General features: G+C 42.5%; 1 protein-coding gene and 2 non-coding genes across 3 annotated transcripts; all 3 read right to left on the bottom strand.

Annotated features, from left to right (window-relative positions):
* Positions 1 to 1299: 1299 nt before the first annotated feature.
* rps4x (ribosomal protein S4 X-linked) lies at positions 1300 to 8642 on the bottom strand. Its single transcript, XM_005951225.3, has 7 exons — positions 8567 to 8642; positions 7930 to 8007; positions 6276 to 6456; positions 3818 to 3915; positions 3260 to 3431; positions 3017 to 3174; positions 1300 to 1459 (listed from the first exon to the last, which is right to left on the bottom strand). The coding sequence occupies exons 1-7, from the start codon at positions 8567 to 8569 to the stop codon at positions 1358 to 1360; spliced, it is 792 nt and encodes a 263-aa protein (XP_005951287.1). The 5' UTR covers positions 8570 to 8642; the 3' UTR covers positions 1300 to 1357.
* On the bottom strand, positions 2365 to 2437 carry LOC121812861. Its single transcript, XR_006053377.1, has one exon. It is a non-coding gene; the product is annotated as a small nucleolar RNA SNORD61 (small nucleolar RNA).
* Positions 5367 to 5442, bottom strand: LOC121812860. Its single transcript, XR_006053376.1, has one exon. It is a non-coding gene; the product is annotated as a small nucleolar RNA SNORD61 (small nucleolar RNA).
* Positions 8643 to 13991: the final 5349 nt, after the last annotated feature.

The following is a 13991-nucleotide window of genomic DNA, read 5'->3' as shown; positions in this document are numbered from 1 at the left end:
TGCATTAACCTCCTAGGACCTGGCGTCCACATATGTGGACGTCACATTTTGGGTTATTTAGACCAAAATACTCAATTTTGCTCTACAAGGGCCTGATATCCACTTACGAGGACATTATACTTCTACTGTTCTATCGAAATTTTAAACGAATATCCTCATATGTGGCTCTCATTTTTCTTAGAAACAAAAATCAGGTTAAAAAAATAAATAAAAAAATCTGGTAATTCTTTGTTTTTACATTCATCAAGTCTCAATATGCCTGAATATCAAAGAGAAATTTAAAATGCATGCCGTGAAAGAGTTCAGGTCTTAGGTTAAAAGATGCTCTTCTGCAAACCTTGGCTGGAACAACTGTTGCCTTCCTGTCAGCTCATTTTATTGCGACCTGACTTTAACAGAAGACTGCGGCTCACTGAGATCAACCCATCTGTCATCATCAGTCACTTAAAACTCGCCTTTTTCCTCCCACTCATGCGCATTAACAAGCTGTTTGAGAGGTAATATTATTAGCCAAGTGTCTATTGAGCGTACGCAATGGATCAACATTTCCATCAGGTGAATGTTAAACGTGTATCTAATGTAATTCTGCAAACAATAATTTGCCCCCCGCCCAGCCAATCGCCATGTGGTGCAGCAATCTTAACACGATTAATCTAATATGCTCAATGTTTTCTTACAGTTCTAATTGTTGTCATTTTGAAACATTCTGATCCCACATCTTTGCTCTTTCATGCCAGTTAATTGTTGTAATCATCACGCCCCCTCCCCTGTGGTTAATATTTCAGCCAAGAGCTTTCATAGTGAGTCAGTAACAAATGGTAGTGTTTAAACAGTTTAAACTACCCGTTAGATTTACACACTGTGGCCAGAAAACCCACAAATTTAGGATTAAACTCATATTAAACCTGCTTCCTTCTTCAGGATCCTGCAGGTTTAACAAACAAAATGTCACAGTATTCAATTGTTCAAGTAAAATTTGAAACACCCTGGTTTTTATTATGCTGTCATAGCCTTATTTACTTATCTGATTGTTTTCAGTGCATATTTATTGGTGATTTTAGTGACTGTTGTATATACTGTTGTTTTTGCATAACTTGCACTTTGGAGGTTCTTCAAAATGTGCCATATAAATAAAGTTTGACTTGAATCTAACTGCTGACTTTTTCTGGTTTGACCATTTTCACTCAAAAGCACCATTTAAGGAGTCATTTTTTAACCGCCTGAGACGCTTCGAGGTACTTTTAGGACAAAGTATTAAACAGCACATTTCGAATGTAATAAAACACAAGACCAATCTGATTGTTTTGTAAATAACAGTTTATTTGAAAACCAGGGATCAGGCTGCTTTTGGGCCAGTTTAGCTGCTGCTCTGTTTGGCGGCCAGCCTCTTGTCTCTCTCCTCGGCGATGGTCAGACGGATTCCCTTTCCTCTGGGCAGGGACACCCACGGCTTGTTGCCCTGCGATCAGACAGGAGATTAGAGCAGTTAGTGCAGGTCAGAAGATAAAATGCATCTGAACAGGAAAAATATAAAGCCGGACAAATAAATTTCAACTCAAAAAGTGAATACAGACATATTCAAGATGGCCACAGTTCCACAGATTTATTTAGAACAAACATCTTTTTAAGTGCTCAGTGTGAGAAACACAGTCTGTAACAGTAAACAAAGATCCTCAATTGTGTCTGCACGCCAACACTTCTACAAGGAGCTGTCACTGAGGTGAAGAAAAGAGCAGCTCCGAGGCCGCCACATAAATGTCACGCAGCAAAGAGACGACCGTGCCGGCGACAGATCCGATCACACCGGCCGCCAAATAAATGTCAGGCAGCAGAGAGAAGCGTTTTATTAACCACGCTCCCACCGCAGGGCCAGGTCCTCGTAATCATTAATGTGCGATTCAGTGGGACAGAGAGGAGTTCATAAAGCTTTTCACACCGCTCGGCTCCTCGCTGTGAGCCAAAATCAGCAGGAACACAAACGCAGTGTGTGTGTTTGCTTCGTGGCACTTCACTCCCTCTTGTGGACTCTGGTTGCTGCCAGATCCAGTTTGCTTCAATGGCCCAGCTATTAAACATGATGGCTTTCAGTAGTGCGTTTCCTGGTATAAAGCACACAAATTTATGACTTTTCCAACATTTTCCTGTCCTTGATTTTGATTTCAGACAAAGACTTTAACGACATGCAGGAACCCGAGTTATGCACCCTGTCTGCATTTTGTTTCCTCCCGGAGGACGTAATCAAACGCAGCGCACAGTGCTCGGCGTTAATGAGTCCAATATTAAACCATCACTGCTGTTTGTTGCTGCACAGTCATGTTCCCACGCTCAGTTCACTTAAGCTGAAGTTTCCAGTGTTTGGTGATGGAGCTCAGAACTTCTTAGAGGAATTGGTAGTTTATTTTCATCACTAATCAAAACCACAAATCGTCATCATTGCTCCAAAAAAAAAAAATCACCCGATTCATGATATAAACTCAGCTTTAATTCTCCTGTCCAGAGTAACAAATGATAGAAAACATCAACGGTCACCCAGAAGACCATCTTTAAAGACTTATTAATAGATTCTGATGGACTACTTCTATTTTAATCTGCACAAATGTCTTTATGAGTTAATCGACTCAGCAAGAAGGTGAGAGTCAGAAGTAGCAAGTTAGGGAAACAGAAAAGAGGGAAAAGTCAGTTTGTTTACATGTAGTTAGTAAAAAAAAAACCCTCAAACTACACCTTTCTGAAAGCTCTACTTTTAAATCTATGAATGAAAACCTTGTTTTACTTGAAAGGGGAAAAGATTTAATTATTAGAGAACCCTCCTGGTCATTGTAAAATTAAACACTGCTGTGCTTTTACTTGACAGTCAGCTGTTGACTATGATACTGACTGATACACCGTTAGGATACTTCAAAATACTCTGCATAATAGTAGCACTTTGAGGACATTTCTTCTCACTGGACCTAAAATTTTACATCCTCCTGGTCTGGATGCTGTGTGCTGCAGACAGCGGTGGCGTATTTCTCACCTTGCCAATGACAAAGATGTTGGAGAGCCTGGTAGCAAAGCTGTTGCCTGTGCTGTCCTTGACGTGCACCACGTCGAAGGAGCCAGGGTGACGCTCCCTGTTGGTGATCACACCGATACGCCCCAAGTTAGCACCACCGGTCACCATGCACAGGTTACCTGGAAGTGGAGGAAGATCAGCGGTCAGAGATGTTCTTCATTAACAGGAAACAAGCCTGCAGGTTGTGCAGAAAGCTGAACGTACCAGTATCAAACTTGATGAAGTCTGTGATCTTGCTGCTCTCCAGGTCGATGCGGACTGTGTCGTTGACCTTGATGAGTGGGTCGGGGTAACGGATGGTGCGGGCGTCGTGGGTCACCAGGTGAGGGATACCCTTGGTGCCGATGAGGATCTTCTTCACCTTGCACAGCTTGTACTGTAAGAGGAAGAGGAGGTGTTTTAGGAAATGCGGACAAACATGTGACATTTCCTGTAAAAACTAAATCCCCAAACCTCATCATGCACGACTGACTGAAACACTGAGAATTTGGTGATAGCGCCACCAGTTTGAATCCAGCTCATGAACACCAACTCTGGCATAAACAGACTTGTGATTTTTTTTTAACCTTACAGTAACTGAGTGAGGTAACTATGCGTTTATTTGTTGGTACAAAAAGAGAGAAAAAAAACATAACTGACAAAAGAAACTCAAAAATTAAACAGTGTGGGTATGACAAACACAAAAGTGCAGATAAAAAGAGCACTATAGTAACAAATGACCTGCCTGTACTTTGAGGGTTGAGGATGAATTAAAGCTCTCACCTTGGCCTCCTCGGCGGTGATGCGGTGGACGGTGAAGCGTCCCTTCACGTCGTAGATCAGACGGAAGTGCTCGCCGGTCTTCTCGATGCTGATCACATCTGAGTACACAAACAGAGCAGGCGTCAGTTAAATGAATCCTGTGGTGTTTCCAACCAACAGCTCATCATCAAACTTTGTTAAAAAGCAGAAAACTTAGACTCTACCTTCAAACATTTAAGAGCTGATGTTTGGATGGTATTTAGCACCAAATTAAGGCCTCTGATGCCAAAGTTGGCAATTAAACACAGAATGAATGCCAGGATCAACTTCTTCAGGTATTTAAAATCCGGCATCTATTTTAGGGCACACTTGACTTTTTAAAATTTTTTATTTTCTTTATAAATCTGGCCCCTGTAATGGACTTCCACTACCAGAAGGGGGCAGTAATGTACACAAAGCGTTTGCCAGCCAGCCAAAAACAAGCCCAGAGCAGAGAGCGCCAATAAAGAAATGCTGTGAGAGTAAGATGTGAAAAGGCAAAGGTGATGACTGCTCAGTGTGGAAATGGTAAATGGCCTGTATTTGTATAGCGCTTTACTAGTCCCTAAGGACCCCAAAGCGCTTTACGCATCCAGTCATCCACCCATTCACACACTGGTGATGGCAAGCTACATTGTAACCACAGCCACCCTGGGGCTCACTGACAGAGGCGAGGCTGCCGGACACTGGCGCCACCGGGCACCAATAGGCAACGGGTGAAGTGTCTTGCCCAAGGACACAACGACCTTGTAACAACGACCTTCGAGCCCCAAGCCGGGGCTCGAACTGGAAGCCTTCTGTTTACAAGGCAAACTCCCAACTCTTGAGCCCAGTCGCCCTAAGACTAAGAAAGACTAAGGTCCACTCAGATCAAAGCTAAAACTGGTCTTCAGAGTGCTGTTCGGTGATGGGGACATCCTCAGAAGAATATGCAACAGGTTTTAATGAACATTTTTGCTTTAAATGACACAGAAGTCAAAAAGGTAACCCAACATCAACACCTAAAAACAAGCTCATTCAAACTGACCTATAAGGTACCGAGTACATATCCAATGACACAAAACACCACAGTCATCAATATTACAGCTGCAGTGACCGAGTGTTTAGCGTGCATGTACAGTATATAAATAGGCCATGAACATCCTGCAGTGGAGGCTTCCCTTGGATTTGGAAATTAAAAAGCCACACCTCCACGTGAGGCTGTTGGCTGGTGTTGAGGTGGAGAGAGAACTGATGGCAGCGCGACTGTCACCGCTGTCCAAACGCCTGCTCTGAATTACTGGCTTGGCTGCCGTCACTGACAAGCAAAGAGACAAAGCCGGCGTTCGGAGATTTACTTCCCTGGAATAGTTACTGAAGCAGTAACTCAGGTTATTTTGGAAACTTGCTTTTCCCAGTCTCTCCACATCTCTGATAAAGCTACAGCTGTGAGTACATGCTGCTCGTTGTTCCCACAGACTGATATCAACACAGTCCTGTAAGCATTTACACTGGAGGCTCAGGCACACACTTAACGTTACAAGTCTTCTTGGAGCTCAGAACTTCTTAGAGGAATTGGTTGTGTAATTTCAGCTCATTGCTGATCAAACCAACAAATTCATCACTGCTCCTTCTGCCCTAAACATCCAAAGACTATTTACAGAGCCACTCATTCTGAGAATCTGTCAGCAGCAAAGCTATCACAGTCAACTAAAACTAGATGTGAAAAAACTAAAAAAAGAACTACTTAAACTTTAAGACTGAAACTTTGAATCCTAAAAGAAAAAACTATTGGGGAAGCTAACACTGAAGCTAATCTAAAACTAAACCAATTACAAAACAGCCCTGGTCAGCAGGAGAGCCAATGTAACATCACACACAGTTTACAAACTGGGATCTCATGTGATTTAAGAATAAATTCAAAGTGGGGAACTTTAAACAAATTTTTAATATTCAGGCTTTTCTGAACGAGCAGTAAGTGTAACTGGAGATTTCAGCTCTTGAACAGGTAGTCATCTCACTATAGGCAGCATTTGATGTTTTATTGGCAGACAAATTTGACGTCATTACTTTGATTTGTGGTATTCCCACCTGTGTAGCACAAACTCAGGAGTGTGTTTGGTCTAAAATAACCCTCTGCTTTGGAGAATTTTTAGTTTTATAATTTTTTTCTCTCCATACAAATACAGTCTTAACTTAGCCAGTAAAATTACAAAGCTGCTGCTTTTAATTTCCTCCAGGATCTAATTTAATTTCTGGAGCCGAATATTTGGTTGTCATTTTATATTTAATAAGCGGTGCACTAACATTTTTTTCTGGCTTCACACACACACACACACACACACACACAACCAGAAAAATGAGATGATTGGTGATGGAGCTCATTTTCATAATTTAATGAAGTTGGAACATTTTGAACCCTTCAGCTGATCTGAGCTGTGGAGAAGTCTCTAAAACTCACCCATGAATCCAGCAGGGTAGGTGACATCAGTGCGGACCTTGCCGTCGATCTTGATGAACCTCTGCATGCAGATCTTCTTCACCTCGTCCCCAGTCAGGGCGTACTTGAGGCGGTTCCTCAGGAAGATGATGAGGGGCAGGCACTCCCTCAGCTTGTGGGGACCGGTGGAAGGACGAGGAGCCTGAGGAGGCGAAGGAAGCAGGTGTTATGGTCTGTAAACAAGAAGCTTTTTCATGATTTCTGTGCGCGCTCCACTTCATGATCATTAGTCAAGTATTCCCCACAAATACAATCAACTTTGTAGCAGATTCACATGTCCGCTTTATGCACTTGTATTCAAAGTTCATGCACTCGTGTTTTTGACCCTGGCTGCCCAGTTCACTCTCCTTCCTTCTAAGACTCCACAGTGTTGGACCGCAATACTGCTCCTCGATCTGCACAGGAGCTCCAGTACGAGCTGAAGGTCACCAGGACACAGCATTGTTCTTGTGCCACTACGCCAAGCATACCACAGGCTGCAGTGCAGAAGCAGGAGTACCAGCTACAGTCCAACATCGTAGAGCAAGAGGTCAAGTCCAGCATGAAAGACTCACTGAAGACAGCTCAGCTTTTAAGCAGCTAGGAAATCCCTTTGTTGTTTCAGCTCAGTAAAACGCAATATGACCAAAAACATTTTTGGTATAATAAAGTAAAAATATGATAGTTCTGTAGACTTTTGTCACCCAAGCACATAACACCTGCATAGAGGGCATATCCAATTACTATTATTTGATCATTCACAGCACTCTCACATAAATACACACATATCAATCACAAACACACTGGGTAACCTGGCAATGTTAAAAGACCATCTTACATGATTCAAAATATGTAAACACCAATTCCAGCAGAACAAACATCATCGTCTACAAAAACAGATTTAAAATGACAAAAGCGATACAGTCTCTATGCCGCCATCATTTCTCACCCAGTACCAGCAGATGAAATTTTTTACTGCAGTCACAGACCCACATTTCCACTTTAAGCAAGTGCTACACTTTCTCCATCCTTCAGAGCGTCCTGAGTGTATACAACTGGGAGTGAATCATAAGCATAATCTGTGTGTTATAATGAAATATTAGCCCTAGTTTGTCGATCTCATGTAACACCATTACTTGAGCTACATGGCATGGCATCACAGTCTATTTGTTCTTTTCTACCAGACAAGAAGCTGCCACGATTTAAATAATTTCAAGCTACGGTATTCAGTCTGCTGCAAGAGTGAAAGAAAAGCAAGAAGGCGGCTGATGTGACAGAAAAGGACGCTAGGGATAGGACAGGTGACTTGCTGTGGCTAACCGTAGATGGAGCATGTTAGCATTACAGTCTGTTTCACAATAATTAACATCTTATTAATTAAAAACGTATAAGCTGTCTTTTAAGTGTTGCTGTGATGCGTGACCATCTCAAATAATAACGGACTAAAACACATGCAGGATTAAAGGCGTACACTTCAATGTTTTTTTAAACAGGCATATTCACCCTGCTCCAATCAAACTGCCTGTGATGTTACACTAGCTTTCATCTGACAGTGTTAACCACTGCGTTAATAAACAAAATCCACGGTTTCACACTGAGATACAGAAGTGAACATCCACGGGTCTTCATTACTTACAAACACTCCGGTGAGCTTGTCCAGCATCCAGTGCTTCGGCGCTGCAACGCGCTTCAGGTGCTTCTTCGGTCCTCTGGCCTGCGGAATAGGCGACAAAGCCGGTTAGCAAAATGAAATACAACCGGCCTTGATTCTCCTGAGGCACGAACAAATACAGCGAGTTTATAGCAGAACCCAAACCACGTTGGGAAGGCCGGCGAGTGTGGGCCATGTTAGCATGCGGCGCTAACTGAACCCATGCTAGCACAGACTTCGGCCCAGCCGGGACACACACCGGAAACATTTGTGGCATATTTTAGGATTTAAATTGTATCTACATTTAAAATAAATGCATAAAAATACTGCACAGCTCTGCTTCCTGGCAGTAATACTCTTCTGTTTCCTTTTTAAGCGGGCTAACAGCGATAGCCGCTACCGAACTAGCAAGCCGCGGCTGACAAACCCGCACAGAAGGATCAGGTCGTCTTAAAATATCAATTAAGAGCAAGAATCAACGCTTTCAGCTACAATTTAAACTTCCCCCGTTTAATAAGACGCTAGAAATTAAAGTAGGACACATAAAGGTTTCGTAGTATAAAACATAAAAGTGATGTTTAGGGATTATTTCAGAGAGGAACACTGAGGGGAAACTGCTCACCATGTTGGAGTCTGCGGGGGAAAGGACCTCCAAGCTTCCGGTAATGCGTGTTAAGCCCTGCTACGGCACAGTGCGAGGGACACACCTACTGAAAGTCGCTGCTAGCGTTCTTTCTTGGCTTTTATTGCTTGTGTTGTAAACTTTTTAATATCCTATTAGTAGTACCAGTGGCTATTACACCACAGCCATCTTTAAACGCTTATTTGAGCAGCCATTTTAAAATTACATTTAACTGATCACCAGGACATAATGTCATGCCAGTTTTTGTTTTGGGCTCCTGCAAACCTACCAGTTCCTTGGGTGTCCTGGCAGTCCCTGCGCCTACACCTGCTCTCAGGAGTACACTGGCCAGGCTTAAATATCAGCCACAGTCACCAGAGCCTGCTGTGTGCCCTGCACACCCACAGTTAGAGGCATCTCCACAAGAGGCCATGGCCGTCTGGTCTTTTTCTACTAGGGGTCGTCCGCTGTCTGGTCCTATTCTGTCTCCACCAGAGGTTGCCTGCGTACAGCTGTCTTCGTACAGCTGTCTGTTCCTGCTCCAACCCCAGCCAGTGGTCTGTGCTCCGCTCGAGCCAGCACTTGCCAAGCCACATCCAGGTATGCCTTCCACACCTGGTCTGGCATCAATGGCGCCGCCCATGCCTGGTCTGGCACTGCTGGCTCCTGCTAAGTCTGCCAAAGCTGGTGTGGCACCACCGCCACCTGCCACAGCTGGTCTGGTACTGCCGGTATCGCCAGCGACTGCCACGCCTGGTCTGGCACTGCCGCCACCTGCCAAGCCTCCCCTGCCCGGTTGGGAAATGCCAGTATTCCAAGCCTGCCACACCTGGTCTGGCACCGCCTGCCAGGCCTGGCACGCCTACTCCAGCACCACCGGCACCTGCCACGCCTGGTCCGGCCCTGCCGGCACCTGCCAAGGCTCCCAAGGGTTTTGGTCTCTACAGTTGCCACCCGCCTGCCAAGCTGCTGGAGAAGTTCCATCACCTCCGTCAGTCCTTAGAGAGGTGCCACTGGCCACGTGGTTGGCCTCCAGAACTGCTCCTGCTTTGTTTGCTGGACTCACTGCTCCTAGTTTTTGTTTTGGACTCTGTAATCTCAAACTGACTCTGAGAAATTGCTTTATCTTCATAACAAACATGCTAGATTACTAAAGATCAATCTGCAGGATTATCAAAACATGTAGCAGGGTAACGTAATCATAATGCAGGAGCCTTACAGGAAATTTGACCATATTACCCCAGCAGTGAAGACACTTCATTGACTCCCAGTTCAACACAGAACTCTTAGAACCCCTCTGTTAGTTCATAAAGCTCCCAGTGCCCCCAGCACACCTCTGACTATAACCCAGTCAGACCTCTTAGGTCATCAGGTGCAGATCCGTGAACTGTTCACAGAAGATCTAAGTCTGCTGAAGATGCTTTCAGCAGCTGTGGGCTGTGTCTAAAAAACAGATGAAACCTTTTTCATTCTCACAAGCTTAAATTAATAACCCTGTGTGTCGGCGCTTGTCTTTTACTTCTTTGTAAAGTTTTGTTTTATTGATTTTGTTGTTTCGTGATGTGCATAGTTCTTTAAAAAAAAACCTTTTTTTTCAAGTTTACGTGCTGTGAAAACAAAACTGACCAGTGTGATAATGATGTCAGTATCTCCAGTTTTTCAAACCTAAAACAAAGAAAACTGTATTAAACTAAGCACGGGAGTCATTATTGCTCATAGACATCAACTCAGCAGAGGCTCTTCTGGGTTATCTGGATCATTCAGGAAAAACAGAACAGATTTTTATCGTTTTATGAACAGTTTTTGCAGAATTTCACAAATAATTATCTCATTAACTCAGGAAACCAGAAAAAATACACTAATGGTTTAATGGTTTGCCAACTGTCCCAAAAAACAAAGTTTTAGAAGCCTTTAAACACCCTAACTTAAACCTATCAGTCTTCAAGCCCCCAGCTCTACATTAATAGAGTTGGGGTTATTCACAATGTGACGATGCCTGCCGTGACCAACAGGTCCAGGTCTGTGCACTGATTTCTCCCACAGAGTAATAACAGGACCATGTTTAAAACCTCCATCTCTGGGTGGTTCAGAGCACCCTAGTCAGGAAATCCCAGGTTTGCAGGCAGCTTGCAGTCTTGTTTATACTCACTGAGACAAAACTCCTCCTTGCTTAGTGTCTTCCTTTGCCAAATGCTTCCAACTAATGCAGATATGCCATCTCCCTTTGGAGGAACAGATCCCAAAGACAAACCTGGACTCCATTCACGCCCAATGCAAACACTCCCGTGTGCATATTGGCATATTTATTCTAGTGACTGACTTTCATTTCTTATGATCCTTCCTTTTATTCACAGGTGTATATTTCAGGACAGGGGTTTCCAACAGGATCTCAAACCTACATGTCAATTACAGCATTTAGAGAGATCTGCAACATGGCCTGCAGCCAGAAGGAGCGGGGATCCATCGAGTTCAGATCTTACACGGTAGAGCAGACGTCTGGGGAAGTAGTAGAATCACTTTTTTAAAGAGTGGTATCGATTTCTGTAAGATTAAACACACTGAAGGTATAAAGTAAGGACACGTGTGTTTGATTGAAATCTCTAAAGGATTAGTAAAGGATACAGTAAACGATACAGTACTGCTTAACGCAGATAAGAGTGATAAGAGTGAGCAGATAAGAGTGTAATAAAGTCCTTCATATTTTCTTTTTACATTTAAAGTTTATTTTGGAAAATGATGAAAAAAATCAGGTAGTTTGAATTTTTGTCTGCAGCAAATGGAAATGAAAAAGTCTTAGACAGGTTTAGTATTATTTCCTTTTTGATTTAAAATGTCAGCGTATGCACTTACCATCACAGACCAGCAGGTGGAAGCACTGGAACGTTACAGTCAGGGAGACGTTTAAGTTTTTACATTAGTTTCAGTGGAGCCTCGCTTTATGTCCCAGTAATCAGACATAAATTAACTGTTTATAAATGACCTTCAGATTAATTTATTTGCTTAAACATACGCACCATTATTGTTGTAGATGCTGGACCTTTATTAGCAGGTGTGTTGTTCTATATACATCAGATCAAAAGTGTTTGCAGATGTCTTTATTTCCCTCCCTCAAACTTCAGAACTGTCCCAAAAATTGAAATAATTTAAAATTGTTTGCATAACCTCCTTGATATAAAATCAACTTTGTACAGCAATCAGTCAACATATATCTGGTTTTATAATTAGGAGGTAGGGATGAGCAGGAAGGAGTTAAACTAGTGCAGACCTGGCAGGAGAGCAGTGAACCTCCTAAAAAGTGTCCTTTAAACAGAGTTATCCCTTATCTCTATCGTGTCAATGATTTTTACAGTCCTTGATGTGCTGGGACATTTTTTCATGACCCTGGAGCCCAGAGGCTGCAGTCAAGCGTGTTACAGATCCTTCCTTTCACATGAAAATTGTGAGGCTGCTTGATTAGTTGTAGAGCGTTTTCAAATATCAGTGGTGCTTTAATAAGATGCCTTTTATAGAGGGTTTCTAAGCTGTAATGATGTTATTTGTTATTCTATTAATGCTAGTTTTAACAAGGGGTTTCCAGGTTTTGGAAAATCCTCCTTTGTTTTGTCGCTTTAAAATGTTTTTAGTTGTTTTAATGATTTGGGGGAGACCTCTGACATCATCAGTTAAGTCTTCCATCAATCAACAGAAGTGTAACAAACTGCACTTCCTTTACTGGGAGTTTCAAAGCATGAGTCAATCATAGATTTCCATTTTAAAATCCCAAACTTTACAGCATTTAAAAGCTTTTTTGGATAGTTTTTCCTCTTTATAACAGCTGTAGAGGGGTGATCTTTGGGTCACCACTTTGATTGACTGCTGTCCAGACCTACACAGCTGGAGGGTTTGGTACCTACTTCACCTGCACTAATTCTGAACCAGACCTCTTTGTTGAGCTTGTGTTATTGGTGCATTTCAGAGCATTTTTAATGGAATAACCTGCTACACTGCTACACACTATCCAAGAACTTTGTGCTTCCGTTTTTGTGAATGACAGTGACAGATTTTAACAGGTCAATTAGTTATCAGTAATTAGCAGATAGGTGTGTTACACCTGTAAAGTTTATGAATGCCCTTCATAACCAAGCTTGCTACCATTACCTGATAACTAATTTCTCTCTGCCGGTCTTATTTTTACCTAAGCCTCGACAGATGAATTCAGACGCAACTCTCCCAGGAATTTCCCAGGGATTTCCAGGGATTTCCAGGCTTGAACCAGGGATCTTCCACTTGCTAGGTTTAGCCACTACTCGACTGTCTCATACAAATATGGTAAAGCTAGCCCTAAAGAACAAACAAACAAGCAAACAAATTTTTGGGAGGGGTGGACAATTAATTTAAGCACGTTGTCCCACAATTTGAGATACATGGAAAGCTGGGACCAATGTGGAGGATCTTAACAATAAGTTTGTATAAACGTATCTACATTTAATAGCAGAACCAAATTCAGCTTATTGACGGGCCCTTCACAACAGTCCCGGTTTCTAATGTGGTCCCTTAGGAACATTTACTGCCCACCCCTGAATAATATGGCCCTATTGATCAACTGAGGAGCTCCAACAATGGCTGCAGACCCAGAAGAACCAGAACTGGGAGCAAGATGGGTGATAGGAGCATGTGAGGCTGGCATGTACTGCAAAACAAACTAATCATACCCAACCAGTAGACTAAGATTCAAAACCTTCTAATGTAGCCTGGGCTGATGTACATGTCAGTCTGGCAGCCAACAGTGATGTTGGAACAATAGAAGAGAATTAAATATGCTAAGATCAGCATATGCAAAGTTTGACAGCAGTCCACTTCTATGATACTGTAAAACTACGTTAGACACAAAAAGTCACCACAACCATGACTTTTCTTAAACTTTTCCAGGCCTGCCCTGTAATTTTCTATCAGCCCTTTATCACAAAATGAATTTTAATGAAGTAAAGGGCAGAGTGATAGCATCAGCAAACTTATTAATCTTCCCCACAAAATCTTATTAGTGAAACACAGCTTCACTTCATGTTTTTCTCCCAGAACTCCACGTTTCTCCTGCAGCGGCTCTACTCCCAACATTTTGAAAAACTCTCATGGAAACAAGCTCTTAATCACCTAAAAGCCACAAGGTGGCTGACTGAGCACTCATCTGAACTCATATTCCACTTTAGAGAGAATTTCAGGTTGTTTTGTGAGTTTTGTGAAGAATAGTTTAGTTCAAAAGGTTAATTTGCAGTAGTTGAGGATCAAGAAAAAGAGGAAATGAAAGGTTCTGTACAAATCATCTCAATCATGAACTTTTTCAAGGGAGGAGAGAGGGGACCGTGTTCACACAGCGAAAAAAAAACAAAAAAAACAAAAAAACCCCATCCTCTCAGCTGGGATTAAACTGGACTGCAAAACAACATAC

This window comes from Haplochromis burtoni, unplaced genomic scaffold (assembly GCF_018398535.1).
Source record: "Haplochromis burtoni strain Fernald_Lab_line unplaced genomic scaffold, NCSU_Asbu1 Contig_898, whole genome shotgun sequence".
NCBI lineage: Eukaryota > Metazoa > Chordata > Actinopteri > Cichliformes > Cichlidae > Haplochromis > Haplochromis burtoni.
This window is presented reverse-complemented; position numbering and strand designations above follow the sequence as displayed.